Source organism: Pelophylax lessonae, assembly GCF_965119305.1.
Source record: "Pelophylax lessonae genome assembly, chromosome: 4".
Classification (NCBI taxonomy): Eukaryota; Metazoa; Chordata; class Amphibia; order Anura; family Ranidae; genus Pelophylax; species Pelophylax lessonae.
Genome location: NC_138771.1, coordinates 385,993,988 through 386,019,727, shown reverse-complemented (window position 1 = coordinate 386,019,727; position 25,740 = coordinate 385,993,988). Strand labels below are relative to the sequence as shown.

At 43.7% G+C, this 25,740-nt stretch overlaps 1 protein-coding gene across 1 annotated transcript in view; it reads left to right on the top strand.

Annotated features, from left to right (window-relative positions):
• Positions 1-25,740, top strand: part of LOC309554127 (A disintegrin and metalloproteinase with thrombospondin motifs 2-like) — a gene marked incomplete at its 5' end in the record, with an annotated part of 1,497,034 nt that overhangs the window by 1,237,516 nt on the left and 233,778 nt on the right. The window contains one exon of the mRNA XM_082255680.1: positions 25,607-25,696. Coding sequence (XP_082111806.1) covers positions 25,607-25,696 — 90 coding nt within the window. The remainder of the gene's footprint in view (positions 1-25,606; positions 25,697-25,740) is intronic.

Sequence of the window (25,740 nt, the reverse complement as noted above, 5' to 3'; positions counted from 1 at the left end):
AAAATCTCAGCGTACTGATACTCCCCCAGATCCTTACATAGCTGGGAACAGAGGGAATGTGATCACTTGAGAAAAAGGGAAAAAAGTATTTTGATTTTTTTTTTTTTTTATATATGTTTTGCCTTTTTTTTTTAAATTTTAAACAATGAGCTGCTTTACAAGGTGATCATTTACAGTCACTTTAAGTTTAAATGTTGGTGCTTGCTCCTGCTATCTGTGTAGGGCTGTGTGAATTTAGTTAAAATTATATGGCTCCCTCAAATCTCATATATCCTACAAAACAGCTCTCACTAGCGCTGCTCTGCTCCCCTCCTCGCTGCTCCAAAACTATCTGATCTTTATACCATTTTTAGATAACAACCTGTGTCCTAGTGCCTGTGCTTTAAAAAAAAAAAAAAAAGCAGATTTCTACCTGTTTTTACAGCATCTCCTGGTGCTCACATGACTTTCTTCTCTCTCCTCCTCCCCACCCCCTGTCAGCGGGAGTTCTCGGCCCGCCCGCTGGAGATGTCAGACGGGGAGAGGAGAGAGCCGGGAGTCACGTGAGTGCCGGGAGGCACTGTGAAAAAAGGTAGAAATCTGCTTTTTTTTTTTTTATAAAGCACAGGCACTAGGACCCAGGTTGTTATCTAACAGAGGGGATGGTATAAACATCACATAGTGGCTTAAAAAAACACTTAACATCCGGGATCATGCAGCAAAAAATAGCGTGGAAAGTAAAACCACGCCATATTAGGCTATATACCAGACTACATAATAAAAATATACATAAACAACCATACGATAAAAGCTGCTGTCAATGGGTGCTCCAATTTGGGGAAATGCCAATAAGGCTCCAGAAAGTGGGAGCTGACCTATAAAAATGACTGAGACCAGACTCAAAATTGAGTTAATACGGAATACTGGTCTGCAGTATTGGAAGATCCAATATACTTAATTAGGTTGTCAATTTAGGCTGTTTTATTTTTTTTGCTGCTTTTGATAACTTTTAAATTGGAAATCACCCCCCTATTCTGGCTTCATGGCGTGCTGCTATTGATTTACCATAAGTAGGAAATGCCCCAAAAGGTTTGATGCCTGGATAGACTCTTGGGGTTCAGGGTAGCCCATTTGTCTGGAACAGGGAAATATATTGCTTAGAGGCTATATTCTTAGTAGATATCATGGCATTCCTTTTCTGTGACTATCTTTCTCTGCTTTCCTCCCCCTTATGCCTTCCTCTGTCTTTACTCTGTGTGTCTTATCTCTGCCATCCCTTATTCTCTGTCCCCCTTCTATCTCACAACTTACCTCACAATCTTCTATGTGGATTGTCTTGTTTGTACTTGTTTAACATGGCTTCACATATGCTTTCTTATAGCTTGTATTTCATCATCTGTTTAGAATACTCATTAAACCTTTTGGGTATAGTCCTCTCAAAGAAGATTTTACATAATAGTTAGGATGGTCTATACTCATGTGTCCTCTGTAGTTTAATTTATGAAAATATGATGCATTGTTTGTACCTTACTGATATTTTTGTTCAATAAATATTTTCTACTTGTGAAGAATCTGGTATGCATTTAAAATTTATACCAGACCCTCAATAATAACAAGGGTCTGGTATGTATTATCGGTGGTTATGGTGCATTATAACAAGAAATTACTGTGTAGTCGCTAGAGTCTTTGCAGCCAATGATGTTATCAGTTGCTAAGTGGCAGCCAGCCCACACAGCCTCCTTGGCTGCTAGGACACCGGCAGCACAGTGGGAAGATGTCATTTAGTGGCAACAGTAATACCACCAATAAATGATTTCCTGATGCAGTAGAAGCCAGAGGTTTGTATGGACATAAATGTTAAATCTGGAAATTTAGTTTGGCAACCATTTGTCCATTATTTTCTGATTATATCTGATTATATAAAGGTTAGTAAATGTACAGAGGAAAGGATTACAGCTACTCCCAACCAGTCCATGACTAATTTCTGGTGGGTGGGTCAAAATACATTGGCGTGTGTGGTGTGGTGAAGATTGAGGCTGAGGCTGCTCCTTATCATTTGTTCACCAAGGCTGGTAGCTGTGATCCGTTCATCTTTACATTTACTAGCCCTCTGTTTTGGTATCAGGATAAGCCTGCACTTGAGGGGGAAGAGCCTGCTGATGGCGCCTGCTCATAGCTCATGCTAGGAATGCCAGGAGTCCTATCCTGCTTATGTGGATATAAGGCATTGCCCGAAATACCCCAGGAGTTAAGCCTCTCTGACAGCCGAAGCAGCCTAGAAGGGAACACATGTCTGCTGTAGAGATGTCGGATTGCCTCTGTCGGGACGGATTCAGAGAAGCAGAGGGCTGAGGCAGTGGACTCCAGGTTGTGGACGGAGGAGACACTGACGCTCGCAAGGAGGAGTGCGAGGACGGCCCGACGATGAGTAACGCTAAGTACGAAGGAGTGCAGGAGGATTCGGCAGTCTTCGGTGGGACTCTAATATACTCAGGCACGCTCGACGGACTCGTTAGACAATTGAGAAGCAGGCTTGTGGGATGCGAGAGGAGAGAAGCTATTCAATAAAGAAAATCACAGAGCTGCTACTGGGAGGAGAAAAGGAAAAGAAGGATCCCCATTTAAAACAGCATACCCCAGCTCAGCAGGAGTGGTGAGTCACCTTCACCTTTTCGCTCTCTTTCTTCCATGAACACAAACTGCGCATATATTGTGGACAAGGTTTTGTTTTAGAAGGGAAAACGCCCACCTAATACCCCCATCTACATACATATATAAACCTACAGTTGGATGAGATGATGAGGGGGAATCCAGCTAAAGGAGGCGGGATGGTCAAGTTGCCCAAAATAAGTGCTAGCCCCTGGACAATTAAAAAATGTATGACCCAGGATGGGAGTAATGAGAAATCAATCTCTGAAAAACAACAGGGAGCATGGGGAAAACAGGTGACAGAAACCAATAAAAATGGACAATAAAGGACAGCAGTAGATATGGAGACTGAGAGTGATACAGAAGCAGGATTCATGGATGAGCAAACCTCTAAAAGCCAGTTGCCTACAAAAGCAGAAATAGCGGATATGTTTGCCAAATTAGAACTATCCATGAAAACTGACATAGCAACACTCCATAGAGACTTAGGCCAGATACTGACTCAAGTGGAAGAGACAGAAAAGAGACTGGACTTCCACACCCAAGGGATAAAGGAATCAAGAGAGGAAATTAAGGTATTACAAACGAAACAAAGGAATTTGGCCTATAAACTAGGGGATAAGAAAAATCGAGATAGAAGAAAAAATTTGAGAATTAGAGGCATACCGGAAGCACCACAAGGAGAAGATCGAACAGAAATAATGAAGAAGATATTTAATCCATTGTTAGGTAGACCAACATCAGAGGTAGTAAAGATTGAAAGAGTTCACAGGATTAGAAGGCTGCAAAGTGTAGGAGTGGACATAATTGTGAGGTTTCAATATTATGAAGAAAAGGCACAAATATGGAAAAGTTTGAGGGGCACTCCACCATTAAAATATGAAGATAAAAACCTACAGATCTTTGCTGATCTTTCAAACAAAACACTGGAAAGAAGAAGGAGTTTAAAACCTCTACTGGAGCAGATGCATCTACAAGATATACAATATAAATGGGGCTTCCCAGCTCGTCTGGTATGCCAGAGGAACAGACACTCAGCCAAATTGAGATTCCCAGAAGAACTACAGGATTTCTGCAAAAAGCTTGAGCTTCCTATAATAGATATCCCTGGCTGATCATATAATAGGAGAGGATCCACAGTCAGAAGAAGACCAATGGCACCTAGTACCTAGGAAGAGCTTGAAATTAAAGACACAGTAGAAAGGAGTTATTACACCTCATGAGATATTGAAAAGAAAATGGGGAGAGTAGGGTTATAAAAGTAATATGTAAGCAATAGGGATAGGACATTTGAGCGACTGGTGAGCTCTGGGCATTACCTTCCCCTTTGAGGGGGAGGGATACCCAGTGGGCGCACCAGACAGAGCACCAGTTTTACAAGAGTAGACAGGTTAGGAAGATCAAAATGGAGAAATAAATCATCTACTTCAAGACCAGGGATAGGTCAAAGAATTCAATACTTCAAAACATCAGTGTTGGAGGGGGGAAGGGGGGGGCATGGGGGAGGGGCAAGATGGGGGGTAGGATGGGGGAAGGGAGGAGGGAGGGCAAGAGAAAAGAGTTTATTTTGCCAAAAGGGATGGAATCTCCTTGTCTCTAATCTCTTCTTTGCCTCTGTGGACTAACTCTCTTCTCCTCAAATTTAAAGAATCATCCCAATATCTGGGCTCACCAAGAGGCAAAGAGAGACGGTGAGAAAGGGGAGAGTAGGTTGAGAAAGGAGAGGGAATAAAAATCTGAAAATACTATACTTTTTAACTTATAATGTTTAAGATCTAAACACTCCAGTGAAAAGACATAAGGTTCTAAAATGAATTAAACAATACTCTTCAAATGTAGTCTTTTTACAAGAGACACATATTTCACATGATGTAAATATTAGATTGTTTTCCAAGTATTACCCGATATGGTAATATGGAGATTCTACAACAAAAAAGGCAAAAGGAGTTGCGATAGGTTTTGCAAAAGACGTAAAGTTCTTTTTAGAAGAAAGGATGGTGGACTCAGAAGGACAATATATATTTTTGAAGGGAAGATTGCAGGAGGAGGAATGCATCCTGGCAAATATATGCTGCCTGAATAAAAACCAGAAAGGGTACCTGGGGGAGGTCTTGGAAAAGCTAGCAGACTTTAAAAAAGGTAAATTGATCTTAGCGGGTGATTTTAACTTCTGCATGGATCCCAGGACAGATAGTATGTCACATGCACTGGGGAAAGAAAACCGCCAACTTAGGAAGTTGAATAATCAATATCAGAAGATAGGCGTATGGAGAATACAACATCCAGGGAAAAAAGACTATACATTTTATTCCTCAGTGCATGGGACATACTCCAGTTTGGACTATGTAATGGTAGATCATAGATGGCTGGACTCAATAGTTAAAACATCTATAGAAATAATATCCCTATCGGATCATGCCCCGTTAATAATAAACATGAATATAGCGGAACACCGGAATAGGACAGGTACCTAGAGGCTAAACGAGGAGCTGATTCAAGATAAAGGGATGGAAGGTAGAATAAAAGAAGTGTTACAACAATACTTCCTGTTAAATGAGACCCCGGAGGCTTCGGAGGCCACGATTTGGGAAGCGCATAAAGCCTATATTAGAGGTATTTTGATTTCAATTGGAGTTAAAAAGAAGAAGGAAAGGATAAATAGTATGAAAGTATTGATAACAGAAATATATGATTTAGAACAACTACATAAAAAGAAAAGAGAACCAAAAGTACAACATACCCTAATATTTAAAAGAGAACTAAAAGAGGTAATGGAACAGGAAACAAGAAGGGTAACTAATGGAGTGGCCAAAGAAAGATACCAATTGGAAAATAAACCTAGAAAATATCTAGGAAAAATATAAAAAAATAAAAAATCTGTAAATTTTATAGGGAAAATAATGAGACAGTAAAGGGGGAGATGGTATATTCAACATCAAAAATAGCAGAAGTATTCCAAAACGATAGCCCCCTGTATTTGATAAGACAAAAAAAGGAATACAGGAAGTAGGACTAAAAAGAATGCAGATAATATAAGAATATATTAACCACTTGCCGACCGCCTCAAGTACATATACTGCGGCGGTCAGCCCCGGCCAGGCAAAGTGACGTATCGGTACGTCACTACTTCACGCCGCTCTGGCGCGCACGGGCACGCTCTTTATTGGGTTCAGAACCGATCAGTCATCAGGTCCAGGCCAATGATTTTTGGCCTGGACCTGTTGATCGGTCCTGCCCAATCAGATTACATGCTGAGCCTGTGTAATGTAAACACAGGCTCAGAAAAGACGTGCTCTCCCCTCCCATGATCCTTTTTGGATTCATCTCGAGAGGAGAGCACATCTAACTGTAAGTAACTGCACCAAGCACATACATTTACACTTAGATAGGCACATTTAACCCCTGATCGCCCCCCCAGTTAACCCCTACACCCCCTGTCACAACACACACTGTATACAGCATATAGCATTTTCCTATACACCTGTATAAGTGTGATTTGTGACCAGGTGTAGCGCTTGCACCCCCCCTTTTCACTTAAAATACCCACCACCCCCCCATAAAGATTTAACCCCCTGACCCCCCCCTGATCACCCCCAGTTAACCCCTTCCCCCTGTCACATTGCACACTAATACAAACGTAATATACTGTGTTTCTGTATTTTGTATTAGTGCGATTGTGACTTGAGTTAGCACTAGCGAGTTAGTTTCTGTCCCAAGTAGGTTTAGGGTCCCCGCCACCCCCCCAATAAAGATTTAACCCCCTGATCCCCCCCTGATCACCCCTACACCCCCTGTCACAACACACACTGTATACAGTATATAGCATTTTCCTATATAACCGGATAAGTGTGATTTGTTACCAGGTGTAGCGCTTGCTGCCCCCTTTTTACATTTAAAATACCCGCCACTCCCTCCTAATAAATATTTAACCCCCTGATTCCCCCTGATCACTCCCAGTTAACCCCTTCCCCCCTGTCACATTGCACACTAATAAACAAGTGATATAGTGTTTTACTGTATTTTCTATTAGTGTGTTTGTGACCTGAATAAGCGCTAGCGACTTAGTTTCTGTCCCAAGTAGGTTTAGGGTCCCCGCCACCCCCCATAAAGATTTAACCACCTTATCCCCCCCGATCACCCCTACACCCCCTTTCACAACACACACTGTATACAGTATGTAGCATTTTCTATATACCCGTATAATTGTGACTTGTGACCAGGTTTAGCGCTTGCCGCCATTCCTTTTATACTTAGGATACCTGTCACCCTCCTCCCAATAAAGATTTAACCCCCTGATCCCCCCTGATCACCCCCAGTTAACCCCTTCATTGTCCTGTCACAGTGTCACTTTTATAGTGTACAGTTTTTTTTCTGATCACTATTATTAGTGACACAGGTGACATTAGCTAGTATTAGTGTCAGTCTAAAATAGCGCAGATCCCCGGCGCATAGTTAGATATAACCCCTTGATTACCAAACAAACATACACTTCCATTACTAGTATAGTGTTTGAACAGATCAATATCTGATCTGATCAGAACTATACTAGCGTCCCCATAGTTTAGGGTTCCCAAAAACACAGTGTTTGCATGATCAGCACTGATTCCTGCCAGCACCTGCGTTTAACCCCTCTGCTCAGCCCACCCCACCCAGGCAAGTGTAGTAATCAATAGATTACTGTCACTTACAAAAGAAACACAACACACAAAACCGCTGTGTTAGCAGAGTCAGGCCTGATCCCTGCTAGCATTAGCAGTTTTTTTTGGTAGCGTTTGAAATAGTCCTTGACAACCAGGTGCTTTTATTACCTAGTAGTCACACTACTGTACCGTTAAATTTAGTTACCAAAATGTCCAAACATTGGTACAGTAGTGCAGAGGCCTATAGTATACTGACCATGTCAGATGAGAGCGATGGGGAAGCCTCACTGGCAGAATCAGGGTCAGTATACGAACCTGATGACGGCAGCGGCTCCCTGACAGATAGCTCCGATGACGGATGGGTCCCTGTTAGACCCAGGCGTACCCGACCCCATTCTGGAGTTGTTGAGATGCAGGAATCACAGGGTGCTCGTATGGAGCAGAGTGTCGGTACTAAGGCCGCTCATCCTTCTTGTGGCCTGGCAAGCACCAGCGGCCTAGTACACCCTGGACCTAGTACAACCAGCACTGCAGTATCACTTGGTGACGTGGCGAGTCCCATAAGTGCAGTTGAAGCTGGTGCGGTGGCTAGCATGAGTAGTTGCCCGCAGCCACTGCGTATTCGAAGACAGGCCCGTAGAGCCCATAGTGCCCTCCCTGATGCGCTGGCATATCCCAATTGGCAAACAAAAGAGAAAACAGGCGCCTCTGAGTTTAGACTGCAATTTAATATGGCAAACAAATAGTAAAAACTTACATCAAGGTAAGTATAGGCAGACAAGATGGGTCCTTGCGGTGTCCGTGTGGAGGCTGGGGGCTTAGAGTCACCACTGTAGGTCTGTGTTCATCTCCTCTCTTCCTCTTCCTGTCCGGCAGGAAGTGGGGGGTGTCACGGCAGTGAGATGGAGGCTTGGACTGCAGGGTGAAACCGCAGTGAGATGGAGGCTTGGACCGCAGGGTGGCCGTGATGCTCATCCACAGGAACTTCCGGCGTAATGACTGACGCGTTTCTGAGCATGCGCACTGTGCTGGGATACCAGCGAGCGCTCCTTTTTCAAAGTCGGATGGTAAAAGGGGAGAGAGAAGGACCAATTTATATACTCCGGGACAGTGCCCTCTGGTGGTAGAATTATAAAAGTACTATGGACATATGGACTACCGTTTTATGTAATGCTATTATGTGGACTACCGTTTTATGTAGTGCTAACAGCTTGCTCCACTTGTTCCATTTCATATCCCAATTGGCAACCCACTGATTCTACAGCGCCGGTACTTCCCCCCCATTCACTGCCCAACCTGGAATCCACGTGGAGACAGCTGGTTTTACGCCCCTGAACTTTTTTGAGCTGTTCTTCACTGAAGATCTTTACGGATCTATTGTGGATCAATCAAATTTATACACACAACAATTTATCGCCGCCAACCCATATTCGCCCCTTGCCAGACCATTCGGCTGGAAACCTATAACGGTTCCTGATTTTAAAATCCTTCTGGGCCTTTCCCTGAACATGGGCATAACCAAACAGAGTGAATTGCGGCTATATTGGTCAACTAGCCCACTTCACCATATGCGCATGTGCCTCCATGTCCAGGGCGAGATACGAGCAAATTCTGCGATTTTTGCATTTCAGCGACAATGAAATCTGTTGTCCTCGGGGAAACCCTGCATATGATTGGCTCCACAAAATTCGGCCCCTCATAGACCACTTCAATCAGCAGTTTGCAGCCTTGTTTACCCCCGAACAAGTTGTCTGCGTTGACGAGTCCCTGATTAAATTTACTGGCCGCCTTGCTATGAAACAGTACCTCCCCAGCAAGCGTGCCAAGTACGGGGTCAAGCTGTATAAACTGTGTGACAGGGCCACAGGCTATACAGTTAGTTTCCGGGTCTATGAGGGAAAAGATAGCACTGTGGAGCCCCCCAACTGCCCAGACTACATAGGGAGCAGCAGCAAGATAGTTTGGGACTTGGGGTCACCCTTATCCGGAAAGGGGTACCATTTGTACGTGGACAACTTCTACACAAGCGTGCCACTATTTAGTCATCTTTCTGAATTACAAATTGGCGCATGTGGCACCGTGCGACCTAATCGCCGGGGCTTCCCCCAAGGGCTTGTAAATTCCCGTCTTAGTCAGGGGGCGAGAGCCTGCTTGAAAACGGACAAATTGCTTGCAGTGAAGTGGAGGGATACACGGGATGTTTTCGTTCTGTCCTCCATTCACGCAGACACGATGATCTAAATTCCTACAGCAACTGGCATTATGGAGAAACCCCTCTGTTAATGACCAGCTTTTGGCGCCGTATTTAGTTGCGCTGGTACAAAAAAAGTGTCTGTTTATTTATTCCAATTAGCTATGCTGAACGCCTTTGTCCTATACAGGGCGTCAGGACGAACTGGATCCTTCCGGTAATTCCAGGAAGCGATCATCCTTGCCTACCTGTACCCAGGAGGTATGCCTGCCCAACTTCCCCTTCCAGATGCAGTGAGCCGGCTGCATGAGAGACATTTTCCACATGTCCTCCCGGGTACCCCTACCCAAAGACGACCCCAAAAGAAGATGTCGTGTCTGTAGCAGGCGCGGATTTAGGCGTGACATTGTCCCAGATGTCCTGACCAACCTGGTCTCTGCATCGGGGAATGTTTTGAGCGCTACCATACACTAGTGGAGTATTAGTGTAGGGTACAGCACGACACAGTGTAGGGCACACAAACACAGGGTTTTGAAAGATGTTTGATGGCTATCGACATTTTGAGAGACCCAAGCTGGAAAATCACAGTTCAAAGAAAAAACAGTTCGAAAAAAAAAAATCCAAAAACAGTTGTTGTGTCAGTCATTTTATATGTTCTTCTACTCTTCCTACTGTACTTTTAATGTACTTTGTTTGTTTTTCATTCTTTTGTAAACCTGTTTCTCTTGCAGGTACTCGTCGGCTGCCACATTGATTTTATATATTCTGACACAAACAGTGTTTGCGAACAGCATATATGGATACCTTTGCTGGCAGCAGCTGTGGTGATAGGCTGATTTCAGCACTGCAGATAAAATACCTTTTAGGTATGTGTAGAATATTGTCATGTATACCCATCATTAAATTCAGTGGGTGGTTGTTTGGGCGGTTAATGATGAGTAATACTACACAATATTCCTGTGCTGATTTCTGTTAGGTTCTCTTTTTTTTCGTTCAGCCCACAGGCTGCATGAAAAAAAAGTATAAACAAAAAGTCCTGGCGCTGTGGTTGCGGTGGTCAGACGGCGGGGCTGGGATAATGGGGTCGGACAATGTCCCAAGGGGGTCAACCTTGAATAACACGTCCAAGTCCGGGCTGCTGCCTACCCTAACCCAGATCCCAACTGGGTGGAGAGAATAGCAACACAAAAAAATCGGGTATAATGGCGCTCCCGGACAAAATGACATAAAAAGAAGGAAAGAACTTGAATGCTGCTCGGGATCTGGATGATAAACTTGTTTATTAAAATCAATAAAATAAGCTCCTGGTCAGGGAGAAACCAATGGTGTGCCAAGGATGTAGTACTAAGCATGTAGACATGGTACCAAAGGAGATAACTCAAAGAGCAAGGAGGACCCAGAGGCAGGAAAACAACGCCTTACCACCTGTAAGGTCTGGACGGTGTGTCACCTGTTGATGGACTGACAGCCTCGATCGAATCGGGAACCTTCGCTGCGGGTGAGTCTCCGGATGGGGCGATGCCTGGGGTGAGAAGAGGTTGATGGGGGGGGTAGAATGCTCAAACCCCGACCTACAGCTCCGGTGGCGGTGCGCGCCCGAGGTGGCAGCGGCCGCTGCTCGTCAGTCCCTGCTGACGCGGCGCCGGGAGATGACGTCACCAGGTGCCTAGCGCCGACGTGCGCACCAGGGGCTGAACCAACGATGTAGCCGGAAGTGTGGCATTCCCCAATAGCTCCGCCAGGTGATCCTTTGGTTGTGTAAGAGCCGGGTCGTTGGTGAGCTACCTCCACACTTCCGGCTACATCGTTGGTTCAGCCCCTGGTGCGCACGTCGGCGCTAGGCACCTGGTGACGTCATCTCCCGGCGCCGCGTCAGCAGGGACTGACGAGCAGCGGCCGCTGCCACCTCGGGCGCGCACCGCCACCGGAGCTGTAGGTCGGGGTTTGAGCATTCTACCCCCCCCATCAACCTCTTCTCACCCCAGGCATCGCCCCATCCGGAGACTCACCCGCAGCGAAGGTTCCCGATTCGATCGAGGCTGTCAGTCCATCAACAGGTGACACACCGTCCAGACCTTACAGGTGGTAAGGCGTTGTTTTCCTGCCTCTGGGTCCTCCTTGCTCTTTGAGTTATCTCCTTTGGTACCATGTCTACATGCTTAGTACTACATCCTTGGCACACCATTGGTTTCTCCCTGACCAGGAGCTTATTTTATTGATTTTAATAAACAAGTTTATCATCCAGATCCCGAGCAGCATCCAAGTTTTTTCCTTCTTTTTATGTCATTTTGTCCGGGAGCGCCATTATACCCGATTTTTTTGTGTTGCATGAAAAAAAAACCTACACTATATGCCAAACAAGGACCAGCAATGTACTGGTACGTTGCTGGACTTTGAGTGGTTATACCAGGATGATGCCTGCAGATTTAGGCATCAACTTAGTATCGTTTTTTACAGCCAGCGGTCGGCTTACATGTAAAAGCAATCCTAGCAGATAATTGGCCGCTAGACTGCTTTTACATGCAGTGGGAGGGGACTCCCCCCCCACCGCCGCCTTCCGTGGTTTTTATCGGGCTCTCCTGTCCCACCGGTTAACCCGAGAGTGCTGCCGGTGGTTCATTTATCTAACCATAGAGCTAATTGTAGGTGAGAATGGCTCCAATCTTCTCTATGGCCTAAGATACCGGAAGCTATGAGCATTTCATGACTTCTGTTTCGCCAGAAATAAACAGCGCCATTGGGAAATTGGGAAAGTATTTTATCACACCAATTTTGGTGTGGTCAGATGCGTTAAGGTCAGACGAGAGATCCAGAGTCTAAAAGACCCAAATTTAAAAAAAAAGAGTACCTGTCACTACAGATTGCTATCATAAGGGATATTTAAATTCACTGTGATAACGATAAAAATGATTAAAAAAAAGAAAAGAAAGGAAAGGTGTCAAAATAACATAAAAAAGCAAAATAAAAAAAAAATAAAAAATCAAGCCCCCCCCCCTGTCCCCCCATGCTTGCGCGCAATGGCGCACGCAGGCGTTGTTCTAGTGTCATATGTAAACCACAATTGCAGCATGCATGTGAGGTATTGCTGCGAGCGCCAGGTCGAGTGCAGCAATTCTTGCAGTAGACCTCCTCTGTAAGTCTAAAGTGGTAACCTGTAAAGACTTTTAAAGGCTTTTAAAAATGTACGTAGATTGTTGCAGCTGCACAGGCGTGCGCAATTTTTAAAGCATGTCATGTTTGATATCTATGTTCTCGGCTTAAGATCATCTTTTCAATTTTACCAAACAATTTGGAATTGTATAGTGTATTTGTGCAATAAATTTAAAAAAAATATTTTTTTTTCCACAGAAATTGCGTTTGGAAAATCTGTGCGCAAATACCGTGTGACAAAAAAATTTGCAACACCCACCATTTTGTTCTATAGGGCCTCTGCTTTAAAGAAATATATAATGTTTGGGGGTTCAAAGTAATATTTTTTCATGTAAACAAAAAGTCACAGAAAAGGCTTGGTTTTCAAGTGGTTAGAAGAGTGGGTGATGTGTGGCTAAGATTGAGCATAAAATGCCGGGACAGTTCAAACACCCCCCAAATTACCCCTTTTTGAAAAGTAGACACCAAAAGCTATTTGCTGAGAGGCATATTGAGTCCATGGAGTATTTTATATTTTGCCCTAAGTTTCGGAAAGATGACAATTTGTTTTTGTTTTTTTTTACAGAAAGTTTTCACGAAATTATATATTGCTCACACATGCCATGGGTATATGTGAAATGACCCCCCAAAATACATTCTGCTGCTTCTCCTGGGTACAGGAATACCACATGTGTGAGACTTTTTGGGAGCCTAGCTGTGTACGGGACCCCGAAATCCAATCCCCATCTTCAGGTTTTCTAATGGCGTAAATTGCTGATTTTACCACTGCACTACCTGTCACAGTTTCAGAGGCCCTGAAATTTCAAGATAGCACAAACCCCCCCCCCCCCCCCCCAAATGACCCCATTTTGCAAAGTAGACACTCCAAGCTATTAGCTGAGAGGCATGATGAGTCCATGGAATAGTTTATATTTTGCCACAAGTTTCGGGAAAATTATTATTTTTTTTTTGTTTTTTTACACAAAGTTGTCAGTAAATGATATAATACTCACACATGCCATGGGTATATGTGAAATGACACCCCAAAATACATCATTCTGCTGCTTCTCCTGAGTACAGGGATACCCCAAGTGTGAGACTTTTTGGCAGTCTAGCCGCGTACAGGACCCGGAAAACCAATCCGCACCTTCTGGCTTTCTAAGGGCGTAAATTGTTGATCTCACTCCTTACTACCTATCACACTTTTGAAGGCCATGAAATGGCAAGATGGCACACCCCCCCCCCCCCAAATGACCCCATTTTGCAAAGTAGACAGTCCAACCTATTTGCTGAGAGGCATGGTGAGTATTTTGCAGCTCTCATTTTTTTGGGAAAATGAAGAAAACACAGGAAAAATGCATTTTTTTCCTCTTTTTTCACTTTCCAAAACTTTGTGACAAAAGGGGAGATCTGCAAAACACTCAACATGCCTCTCTGCAAATAGCTTAGGGTGTCTACTTTCTGAAAAGGGGTCATTTGGGGGGGGGGGGGGTTTGTGCTGTCTTGGCATTTCATGGCCTCCGAAACTGCGATAGGTAGTCGGGAGTGAAATCAACAATTTACGCCCTTGGAAAGCAGCGATTCGTTGGCAAATACCCTGTGGTCCAGGACGTCTTGCGGCAGGCCAGGAAAATTTCTGCCCATTTCCGAAGATCTTACACAGCCATGGCTCGCCTTGCTGACATTCAGCGGTGACACAACCTGTCCCTGAGGCGTTTTTTTTGTGACTGCCCGATACGATGGAACTGAACGTTGCATATGCTCGATAGGCTGCTCCAGCAGAAACCTGCAGTTAACGACTACCTGTTCGAACTCGGTGGCAGGACAGGTTCTGGGGAGCTTGGGTTTTTTTCACCTCGCCGGTGGCTGCTCATGCGGGACGCATGCAGACTTCTGCGGCCATTCGATAAGATCACCAAACTGGTCAGTCACGGCCAGGGCGCCATAAGTGACATCATACCTTATGCCTTCTTTCTGGAGCGTGCATTGCGTCATGTCATTGATCAAGCCGTTGAGGAGCAGGAAGATGAGGAAGTCGCAATGTTGGATAAATTCCCAGGGGGTGCTACTCAATCTGAGACAAATCAACAGCAGGAGTCTGAAGAGGAGTCAGAAGAGGATGGTGCTGGGGGGGGGGGGGGATGAGGAGGAGCAAGAAGAGCATGCTTTAAACCTTTCTGGGATCCCCGGTGTTATCTGTGGATGGGGGGAGGAGAACGAGGATGACATTATCCTGGATCATGAGCTGGAAGCAGGCCACTACACCGCTTCCAGTTTAGTGCGAATGGGGGCCTACATGCTGCAGTGTTTTAAGGGGGACCCCCGTATAAAATGCATTAAGGCCAAGGACCAGTACTGGGTATAAACGTACTTAAACCCCCGGTACAAACACAAAATTGCGGAAATGTTACCACAATCACAGAGGGCGGTCAGAATGCAGCACTTCCAGGCCTTGCTGCGGGAAATGCTGCATTCTGCTTTTCCGTGCGCTGGCAGAGGAATTTCCAGTCATAGAGAGACAGTTGCGGGTAGCAATCCAACAGCGCCTGCAAGAAGAGGGCAGTTGGAAGATGTCTTGGTCACTTCAGATATGAGATCCTTCCTTCATCCGAACCATCGACAGCCGTACTCCGGATCTAGCTTGAGGTAACGCCTAGACCGACAGGTGTCCGCCTACATCGGGTTAACGGCCGATATGCACGCTCTGAGGAGTGATGAACCCCTGGACTACTGGGTGGGCAGGCTTGACCTCTGGCCAGAGCTTGCACAATTTGCAATGGAAATGTTGGCTTGCCCCCCGTCCAGTGTCCTGTCCGAAAGGACGTTCAGCACAGCAGGGGGGATCATGACCGATAAGCGCACTCGCCTAGCTCATGACAGTGTAGACTACCTCACATTTATAAAAATGAATGAGGCATGGATCTCTGAGGAATTCAACACATGTGACCAGTAGACCAGGTTTCATCGAAATTCCTCATGCCAGGCCACAAATATCCGTCAGACCGCCATCCACCCACAAAAATTCCTGGTCCTTGGCTTCACTACATACAGCGGCATTAAAGGCATTTCATGTCCATTGAATGGCAAATTTTTGGGGCCTTTCAGGGCCGACAATAATTTTTTCTGTGAATGCCTAATGTACCTCCAGCCACCAAATACTACGTTCTTTGCTGTCAGTTTAACCCATGTGAGCTAATTTCTGGAGCCTATACAGGTCGCCACTTACTTGTGTATACTGTGAACAGGCAAAAAATTTGGGGGAGCATACCCATGTATTTCCAAAGCTGCTGCAGCTATGAACCAAAAGACATGTATATTAAAAAAGAATAGCGTGCAAATGCAAAAGAAATTACTACCAAATCTGAAGAGAGTCCATAAATAAAAATGGGGGTTTGGTCCCACCATATGGCCATATCGTGCTCAAGCCCACTACTGCGTCAAAGTACCCCATTATCAGTGGGTCCTACACTATCCATGAAAAAGAGATGAATCCAGCCTTTCTAACCCTTGGAGATAATACTCCTTGCTGGGAAAGATATGCAAATGCACTACAGGGGACTCCTCCTATATCCACTTGATGGTGGACACTGATTGAGTACAGGTGTGTGTGGGGGGTGGGGAGGGCTGCTCAACCTCGATAGTCTGGTCAGACCGAATACATAATAAACAGGCAAAAAATTTGGGGGAGCATACCCATGTATTTCCAAAGCTGCTGCAGCTATGAACCAAAAGACATGTATATTAAAAAAGAATAGCGCGCAAATGCAAAATAAATTACTACCAAATCTGAAGAGAGTCCATAAATAAAAATGGGGGTTTGGTCCCACCATATGGCCATATCGTGCTCAAGCCCACTACTGCGTCAAAGTACCCCATTATCAGTGGGTCCTACACTATCCATGAAAAAGAGATGAATCCAGCCTTTCTAACCCTTGGAGATAATACTGTGAACGCCTATTGTACCTCTAGCCATCATATACTACGTTCTTTGCTGTCAGTTCAACCCATGTGAGCTAATTTTTGCAGCCTATACAGGCCGCCACTTACTGTTCTGTGTACTGTGAATGCCTATTGTACCTCTAGCCATCATAAACTACGTTCTTTGCTGTCAGTTCAACCCATGTGAGCTAATTTTTGCCGCCTATACAGGCCGTCACTTCTGTATACTGTGAACGCCTACTATACCTCTAGCCATCAAAAACAAAGTTCTTTGCTGTCAGTTCACCCCATGTGAGCTAATTTTTACAGCCTATACAGGCCGCCACGTACTTCTGTATACTGTGAACGCCTACTGTACCTCTAGCCATCAAAAATGAAGTTCTTTGCTGTCAGTTCAACCCATGTGAGCTAATTTTTGCAGCCTATACAGGCCGCCACTTCTGTATACTGTGAAGGCCTACTGTACCTCTAGCCATCATATACTACGTTCTTTGCTGTCAGTTAAACCCATGTGAGATCATTTTTGCAGCCTATACAGGCGGACACTTACTGTTTTGTGTACTGTGAATGCCTACTGTACCTCTAGCCATCATATACTACGTTCTTTGCTCTCAGTTCAACCCATGTGAGCTAATTTTTGCAGCCTATACAGGCCGACACTTACTGTTCTGTGTACTGTGAATACCTACTGTACCTCTAGCCATCATATAATACGTTCTTTGCTGTCAGTTCAACCCATGTGAGCTAATTTTTGCAGCCTATACAGGCCGACACTTACTTATGTATTCTGTGAACGCCGACTGTACCTGTAGCCATCAAAAACGAAGTTCTTTGCTGTCAGTTCACCCCATGTGAGCTAATTTTTGCAGCCTATACAGCCCGCCACTTACTTCTGTATCCTGTGAACGCCTACTGTACCTGTAGCCATCAAAAACGAAGTTCTTTGCTGTCAGTTCAAACCATGTGAGCTAATTTTCGGAGCCTATACAGGCCGACATTTACTTCTGTTACCTGTGAATGCCTAATGTACCTTCAGCCACAGAATACTACGTTCTTAGCTGTCAGGTAAACGCATATGGGCTCATTTTTGGGGCCTGGAATGGCCGACACTTCTTTATCCTGTGAATGCCTAATTTTTCAGACTGGAAATGTAAAACAATGGGTCTGTAAAGGTTCCGCCAAATTGTGGAATGGATGCGGACCCATTTTACAGATGTGTGAATGGACCCTATATGTATTAGACAATGTATTTACCAGCTGCTGTCAGTTCTGGCTGATTTATGAAAAAATATATATTTTTTTTGCTGTAAAAAAGAAATTTAGGGCAACCTTTTCAATTGCAATACTTCTGTTATGACATTGTCCATGTGCTGGGACTATTTGTGCACAGCTAGTACGTCTTTTGTGGCTGCAAATATGACCTAAAGGTTTTTAAAGTTCGCCTCCCATTTAAGTCAATGGGGCCCGCTGCGAACTCGCGGTTTGCGGACTTTTGAGAAAATTTGCGGCTGGTGTACGCGAACTGCCCCGGCCTATGTTCGTCCATCCCTAGTGAATACTAATTAAGGAAGAAGTTGTTTGGATATGTGAACACAAGTCTGTTTTTTATGAAAGATTGAACATATGCAAAAAAATGTATACCAAAGGACACTTTATGGACTGATGCATTGTTTTTTTTGCTTTGTTTTGTTAATGTTATATATGGTTTGATATGATATGCTGATTTTGAAAATGGCTATGCAAGCCGATTTAAAGGGATACTAGCACATTAGCATTTGGGAGTGCGGCAGAACTTTGGAATATAATTTTGCACAGTGATACACATTTAGAGTGTATATATAGGTGTAAGTGATCCGCTTAGTAAGTTTTGTAGTCTCATAACACTCAATAACACAACATAGCAGCGCGCAAGTACACACATTTTTAATTGTCACCACCCACTGCTCTACTGACGGACCTTATCCTCTGCTCTACTAACTGATGTCACCCACTGCCCTACTGACCCCATCCTCTGCCATAATGGCCCCTATAATCTGCCCTACAAACTTATGACTGCTATACTCTGCCCTACCTATTACTAACCTCTTTACACCACCCTATCTATTACTTACCTCTATGAGCTGCCCTGCATTCAGACCTGAAACTAGTGGAGCAAGTCAGCCTGCAGTACCAGATGTTTTGCCATCATGATAGACTCCTGCATCAGACTTGTGGGGTAACCAATTAGTCCAAAAATATGAAAAAATTGTAAATGAATGTGAATAAGTTGCTCACAGACCTTAACTTTTAAGCTAGGCTGACATTATACTTTTACAGTGAAATTAGTTTTAATATAATTTTTCAAAGTTTTCCTTGTGTCATCCTAACTATTTAGTTAGGCCTTGCCAGTTAATTTATTTTTTTAAAAAAGGCTGTTGCAACCTGGTAAAATTTGACCTCTTTCATGTTGTTCAGGTAGCTCTTTTCCTCTTAAAGGATGCCTACCCACCTAGAGAAGTTAAAAGAAGCCCATAAATGATTTGATTTTCCTTTCTTACCACCACAGGTGTCGATGGGGGAATACCTCCCACAGGGCTATTGTGTTCTGTCTGCAGGCTGCTGTGGGGAGCCTTCTCAGCCAGCAGAACGCATTGATTACTGCTTGCGGCTATAGCTGTTGCCAATAAGTGCATGTAAAAAATCTGACAGGCTGGTTGCACCCAAGTCAACTGATGGATCTACTTCCCATAGATATCAAAAAGGTGCGTATATAAACCAAGCCTATACATGCACTAGCAGCGCAAATAAACTCTTGCTGACAAGAGAGGCAAATCTATCCATAATTCAAATAAATGAATGTGATCAAGGGGTTGCTGGTGCCTCAAACCAAAGAAAATGGGACTTTATGGGCAAGTGGATAAATATACAGAAATAAAGTAAGATATAGTATATGAAGAAATAAAGAAAAATAATTTATTTACATAGATACTGATTTCATGTATTATAAAGAACATTCAGTGAGCAATGTGCTTGGGAAAAGAGACCCAAGTGTGAGGAAGATAAAGGAGATTCAGAAGAATCAGTGACAGTGGTGCATCTGGTGACATTTTACAAGGATTTTTTCACTATTTTCCAATAGATGTTTGGACGGAAAGTATTCCAGAAAAAATCCCAAATTGCTGACGCGTTTCGGCTCTATCATGGGCCTTTTTCAAAGCGTTAAGTCACTCAGTCTGTAATCTATAAGAGTAATATACAGGATTATTAAAATCCTCTAAGCATATCATGCAATATCTTTTGTATATCTCAAAAAGGTTTAAAATGGTACATACACGAGTGTAGCCACTATTTCTGCGCAGAAGCTCCTGTATCCGTTCACAATCACAGCGGGAATCGTGTACTGCATATAGCCTAGGGTTGTATTTGCAAGAGAAGTACTTATTAATTGGTAGGAATTCAGTTGAATCACAGGGTATTAAAGAAGAGGGGTGTATCTTCACTCACAGTTTGATAGGCTGGTGGGGTTAGACTTCCTCCAGAATCCTGGGGATATGTTCCCCCCTCTCTTAGCAGCCAGGTTCTTGGTCTATATTGTAATAATGGTCTGTTTTATACGTATTATCTTTGTACCATAGTGACTTGCAAACGTACTGTGACTATAGTGCCAGGTTTATCCCAAGGTGTATATTAAAGATCTTTGTGCTTATACACATCGTGTCTTCTGCAGTAAAAAAGTGGCTTGTACAGTGACTAGGGTGCCCAAAAAGTTTATTGAAGGGTTAACTGGATATCTGTTGGAACTTACGTTTTTACTGCTGAGAAATCGGGTGAGAAGGTTCCCTTGGCTGGCGCAGGGTAGGTCCGTCCTCTCCTCTCTGCCTGAGAGAAGTGAGGATTGACTCTCGTTCCCCGGCCTTATGAAGTCCTTCGCGCATGCGCAGTATGCGCTACACGTAGACGGACTCCATGGGAGCGTGACGTGGCACCGGTGTCTGTGCCTGCGCCAATAAGCACAATGTTCCCCCCCTTGTCGGAGGATTTAATTGTGATTGATTCATTGCTCTCTAATTCTTTCAAGGCAATTTTTTGTTCTTTGGTAAGGTTTTGCATGGTGTTATATCCTTTTAGTTTCTCAAGCTCCTTAGTTGTTTCCCTAACAAAAAGGGCCATTGACGGGTTCTCATTTAGTGAGGGAAAGATATGTGATTTTTTCTTAAAGATGGGGCGTTGTGCTCCTTGCGTTTCTTCTACCTCCTCATCTTCGCTTCCTACAGGTGTATCCTCCTCTGTCCAGTCATCTATGGCTCCTTCCTCCAGTAAGAGGTTCAAGTCTCTAATAGCCCTAAATTTTGTAAATTGTCGGACAAGAGGGGTGGTCTATCTCATGAGGTGCCAGTGCGAATCCTACTATGTAGGAAAGACCAAACAGGAATTTGGTAAACGTGTCAATCAACACATTAACAGTATGCAATTGTGCAATTTTTATGTACCCCTTGGTAGGCATGTAGCCCACCACCATAAAAATAGAATGCCTAAAGTGACATTTATAGCACTCGAAAGGATTCATATACCGTATAGAGGGGGGGGGGGTTGGAACAAGAGACTGCTACAGTTGGAAATGAGGTGGATTAGACACCTTCGGGCCACAAAACCACCTGGACTAAATGAAAATGAGAGTTTTCGCCCATTTCTTGAGGGCTTTGCATCGGGCAAGACAGATTAATGGCCCATCCATCCATCCCCCCGCTTCCAAAAATACCCCTCCTACAACTTTACATCCACTATCCTCCCTGGTTCCTTCGTTTTTAAAAACAATGTATCGGCCATGATAACTCGTTTTTAACATATCACATATCATCTTCTGATAATGTCGATTTTCTATACCTATATTAGTGCTCAGAGTCCGATATCGTGTAGACATGGCCCTGGGGCGACCCTGGGTACTGTCCGGCAATCAGGACCCTTCCTCCCCGATCCACTGCTACCTGTAGTGGGGTTATGTATCACTGCAGTTTAATAATAATTACCACCATTGTTTTTCTTTTCCTTTTGTTTTACTGTTTTGAATTATTTATGTGCAAGGATGCACTATCTATTTGTCAATTTGAACTGTTCCAGACCGTTATAATATATCATATTGTGAATGCACGGGTATATGCCACATTCCTGTCGACCGGCTCCGGTAATACCCCCGCAATTACACCCGGAACGGTAAGCCCATACAGGGGCTGACTGGGACCAACCAATCCCCTCCGGGGAGAAGACGGCCCCTCCTTCCGTGTCGGCGGCCAGAGAGCGTCCCTAACTACGGGCGAGCGACCTGCGCGCGCATCCTATTGGTGCAGGCGCAGACACCGGTGCCACGTCACACTCCCATGGAGTCCGTCTACGTGCAGCGCATACTGCGCATGCGCAAAGGACTTCATAAGGCCGGAGTCAATCCTCACTTCTCTCAGGCAGAGAGGAGAGGACGGACCTACCCTGCGCCAGCCAAGGGAACCTTCTCACCCAATTTCTCAGCAGTAAAAACGTAAGTTCCAACAGATATCCAGTTAACCCTTCAATAAACTCTTTGGGCACCCTAGTCACTGTACAAGCCACTTTTTTTACTGCAGAAGACACGATGTGTATAAGCACAAAGATCTTTAATATACACCTTGGGATAAACCTGGCACTATAGTCACAGTACGTTTGCAAGTCACTATGGTACAAAGACAATACGTATAAAACAGACCATTACTACAATATAGACCAAGAACCTGGCTGCTAAGAGAGGGGGGAACATATCCCCAGGATTCTGGAGGAAGTCTAAACCCACCAGCCTATCAAACTGTGAGTGAAGATACACCCCTCTTCTTTAATACCCTGTGATTCAACTGAATTCCTACCAATTAATAAGTACTTCTCTTGCAAATACAACCCTAGGCTATATGCAGTACACGATTCCCGCTGTGATTGTGAATGGATACAGGAGCTTCTGCGCAGAAATAGTGGCTACACCCATTTTAAACCTTTTTGAGATATACAAAAGATATTACATGATATGCTTAGAGGATTTCAATAATCCTGTATATCACTCTTATAGATTATAGACTGAGTGACTTAACGCTTTGAAAAAGGCCCATGATAGAGCCGAAACGCGTCAGCAATTTGGGATTTTTTTCTGGAAAACTTTCCGTCCAAACATCTATTGGAAAATAGTGAAAAAATCCTTGTAAAATGTCACCAGATGCACCACTGTCACTGATTCTTCTGAATCACCTTTATCTTCCTCACACTTGGGTCTCTTTTTCCCAAGCACATTGCTCACTGAATGTTCGTTATAATACATGAAATCAGTATCTATGTAAATAAATTATTTTTCTTTATTTCTTCATATACTATATCTTACTTTATTTCTGTATGTTTATCCACTTGCCCATAAAGTCCCATTTTCTTTGGTTTGAGGCACCAGCAACCCCCCAATACATTCATATAGGGACGGTGGCAGAACCTACTATACATATGTGTGCAAAAGAAACCCCCCCCCCCCGAATGTGATCAGGTGCTCTCTTAATCAGTCACTCTGAATGTCCTGTTAGCAAATCGGCATCCAATAATAACATGCAAGTCTCTTATTGATAGTAATGAAAAGATAGTGTGGAAAAGTTACAAAGGGGAGATCTTCCTCTATATACCACCAAGAGCCTTCACCACACCGACGTGCTCCCCTAGGTATTAAAAACGTACCCTCATTACAAGGATCAAGTGCCTTTAGACTAAACTAAGTGATCCTCCACTATTAAATGGCGATTCACCTCCAGGTTCTGGTGTCAGCTTGCCAATATGGATCAACGATTCCTCATATCCTCATATTATGATCAGATGCAATGAAAACAATGGGACCCATAGCGTAACATGTACCACACAGAATATTTATTGATTAAAAGAAATTCACTCACATGGGATGAGAAGCATTCAAGCGCAATATGTATACCAAAGGAATATCCCCTGTATATCCAGCCACACACGCTGACTCCACCTTGCCGCGAAAGCCCGGGTGCCTCCGTGGAGGTGGAGTCAGCGTGTGTGGCTGGATATACAGGGGATATTCCTTTGGTATACATATTGCGCTTGAATGCTTCTCATCCCATGTGAGTGAATTTCTTTTAATCAATAAATATTCTGTGTGGTACATGTTACGCTATGGGTCCCATTGTTTTCATTACATGTGATCATAATATGAGGATATGAGGAATCGTTGATCCATATTGGCAAGCTGACACCAGAACCTGGAGGTGGATCACCATTTAATAGTGGAGGATCACTTGGTTTAGTCTAAAGGCGCTTGATCCTTGTAATGAGGGTACGTTTTTAATACCTAGGGGAGCACGTCTGTGTGGTGAAGGCTCTTGGTGGTATATAGAGGAATAGAGGAGGATCTCCCCTTTGGAACTTTTCCACACTATCTTTTCATTACTATCAATAAGAGACTTGCATGTTATTATTGGATGCCGATTTGCTAACAGGACATTCAGAGTGACTGATTAGGAGAACACCTGATCACATTCATTTATTTGAATTATGAACAGATTCGCCTCTCTTGTCAGCAAGAGTTTATTAGCGCTGCTAGTGCATGTATAGGCTTGGTTTATATACGCACCTTTTTGATATTAATTTGTTGGTATAGCAGCAGCTTTGTTTGAATATTGTCAGTGATCTATTATTAATATTGGCTCATCCTCAAAGGTTTTTCACCCTTTGTGTGGTATTGAATAGACCTAAGCGCTGAGTGGGTGGGACAGGGCTTCGTCCTGATTTTGCTCCTTCATTTTTTACTTCCCATAGATAGTTAAAATCTCGGCCAGTTTTATCTTTATTTGGATCCAAGTATGGCTTACTAAAGTGTCCTCTTGTTATTTAGTTATTCCATGCCACCCGTTTCCCCACTCAAGTTCTTCAGCAATAAAAATACATAAAAAGACATCCCTTAGACTACTTATTGAGTCAGAGAGTGTGGAAAATGTTGTGTGCTTGACTGCCTCTGCACCAACTTTCGAGAAAGAACCAATCATATGTGCAAAAAATTGGTTGATGTCTGTGACTTTTCCCATAGGCTGATCTAAATTTATGGGGAAATAGGTCAGGGAAGTATTCATCAATTGATGATCAATGAATTAATATAAGACACTTGAAGTGAATTGTCAAAACAAGATAAGCTACAGACACAGACTAAAGTCAAAAAATATCTTTTTTTTTTTATCGCAGAGGACAAAAGGAGGTGAGAAAAATATTTTTAAAGTTCCTTTAAAGCATTTGCCATGGAGAATTGATTAACAGATGGTGCTTTTCCACTGCATGGAACCGAACGGTTTCGGCGCGCTTTTGTGCTTTTCCACTGCTGGTAGCGCATGGTATAGTGTCGGAACGGTTCGGTACGGTACGGTGGCGCTTTTCCACTGCATGAAACCGAACGGTACGGTATGGCTCTGAAAAAACAGTACCTACTCGATTGTGGTTCCAACAGGTACCATAACTGGTACCATATCCCACAATCCTTTGCATGCAGTCACTTCTAGCCACTGATTAGTCAGAGAATCCCACCCACCCCGTTGTTATCCCACCCACTTAACTTTAGTACTACTTTAGTGGAAAAGCAAACCTATACCGTACCGTACCGAACCGTTCCAACACCGTACCATGCGGTACCAGCAGTGGAAAAGCAAACCGGGCCAAGCAGAGCCGAGTAGAGCCGAGCCAGTACTTGCAGTGGAAAAGTGCCAAGAGTGTCAAGTTCTCGGCTATACCCTGGGTAACGGAGTGTCAGTTTCTCAGCCATACTATGGTACGGTTAGCATGGATGCTCAAAACAGCAGCATTTGCCATAGAGCAAAGGTTAGCAGTGATATTTTCTCAGCCACTCATAGAATGGATATGGTTAGCATTGATATTCATAACCGCATTTACCTGTAAAGTATCATTGAAGACCTAATGAGAAAGTGAAAAGATCTATGATGAAACTGCTTTTATACTATGAAGTTATTTGCCATAAAAATTCTGAAAAGCTGTTCAAAGTAAATATTTAACAAGACATTGTTTTTTTTTTTTTTTTTTTTTTTAGGAAATTCAACGGATCCATTAAAGAAGAATTATGTAGTACAGTGGCTGTCTAAACCGGATGCAGATTACCCAACCTCAAAAAAGTCTTCAAGTAAAAGACCTATTTATAATTCTGCTTGTGGCATAAATTGCATG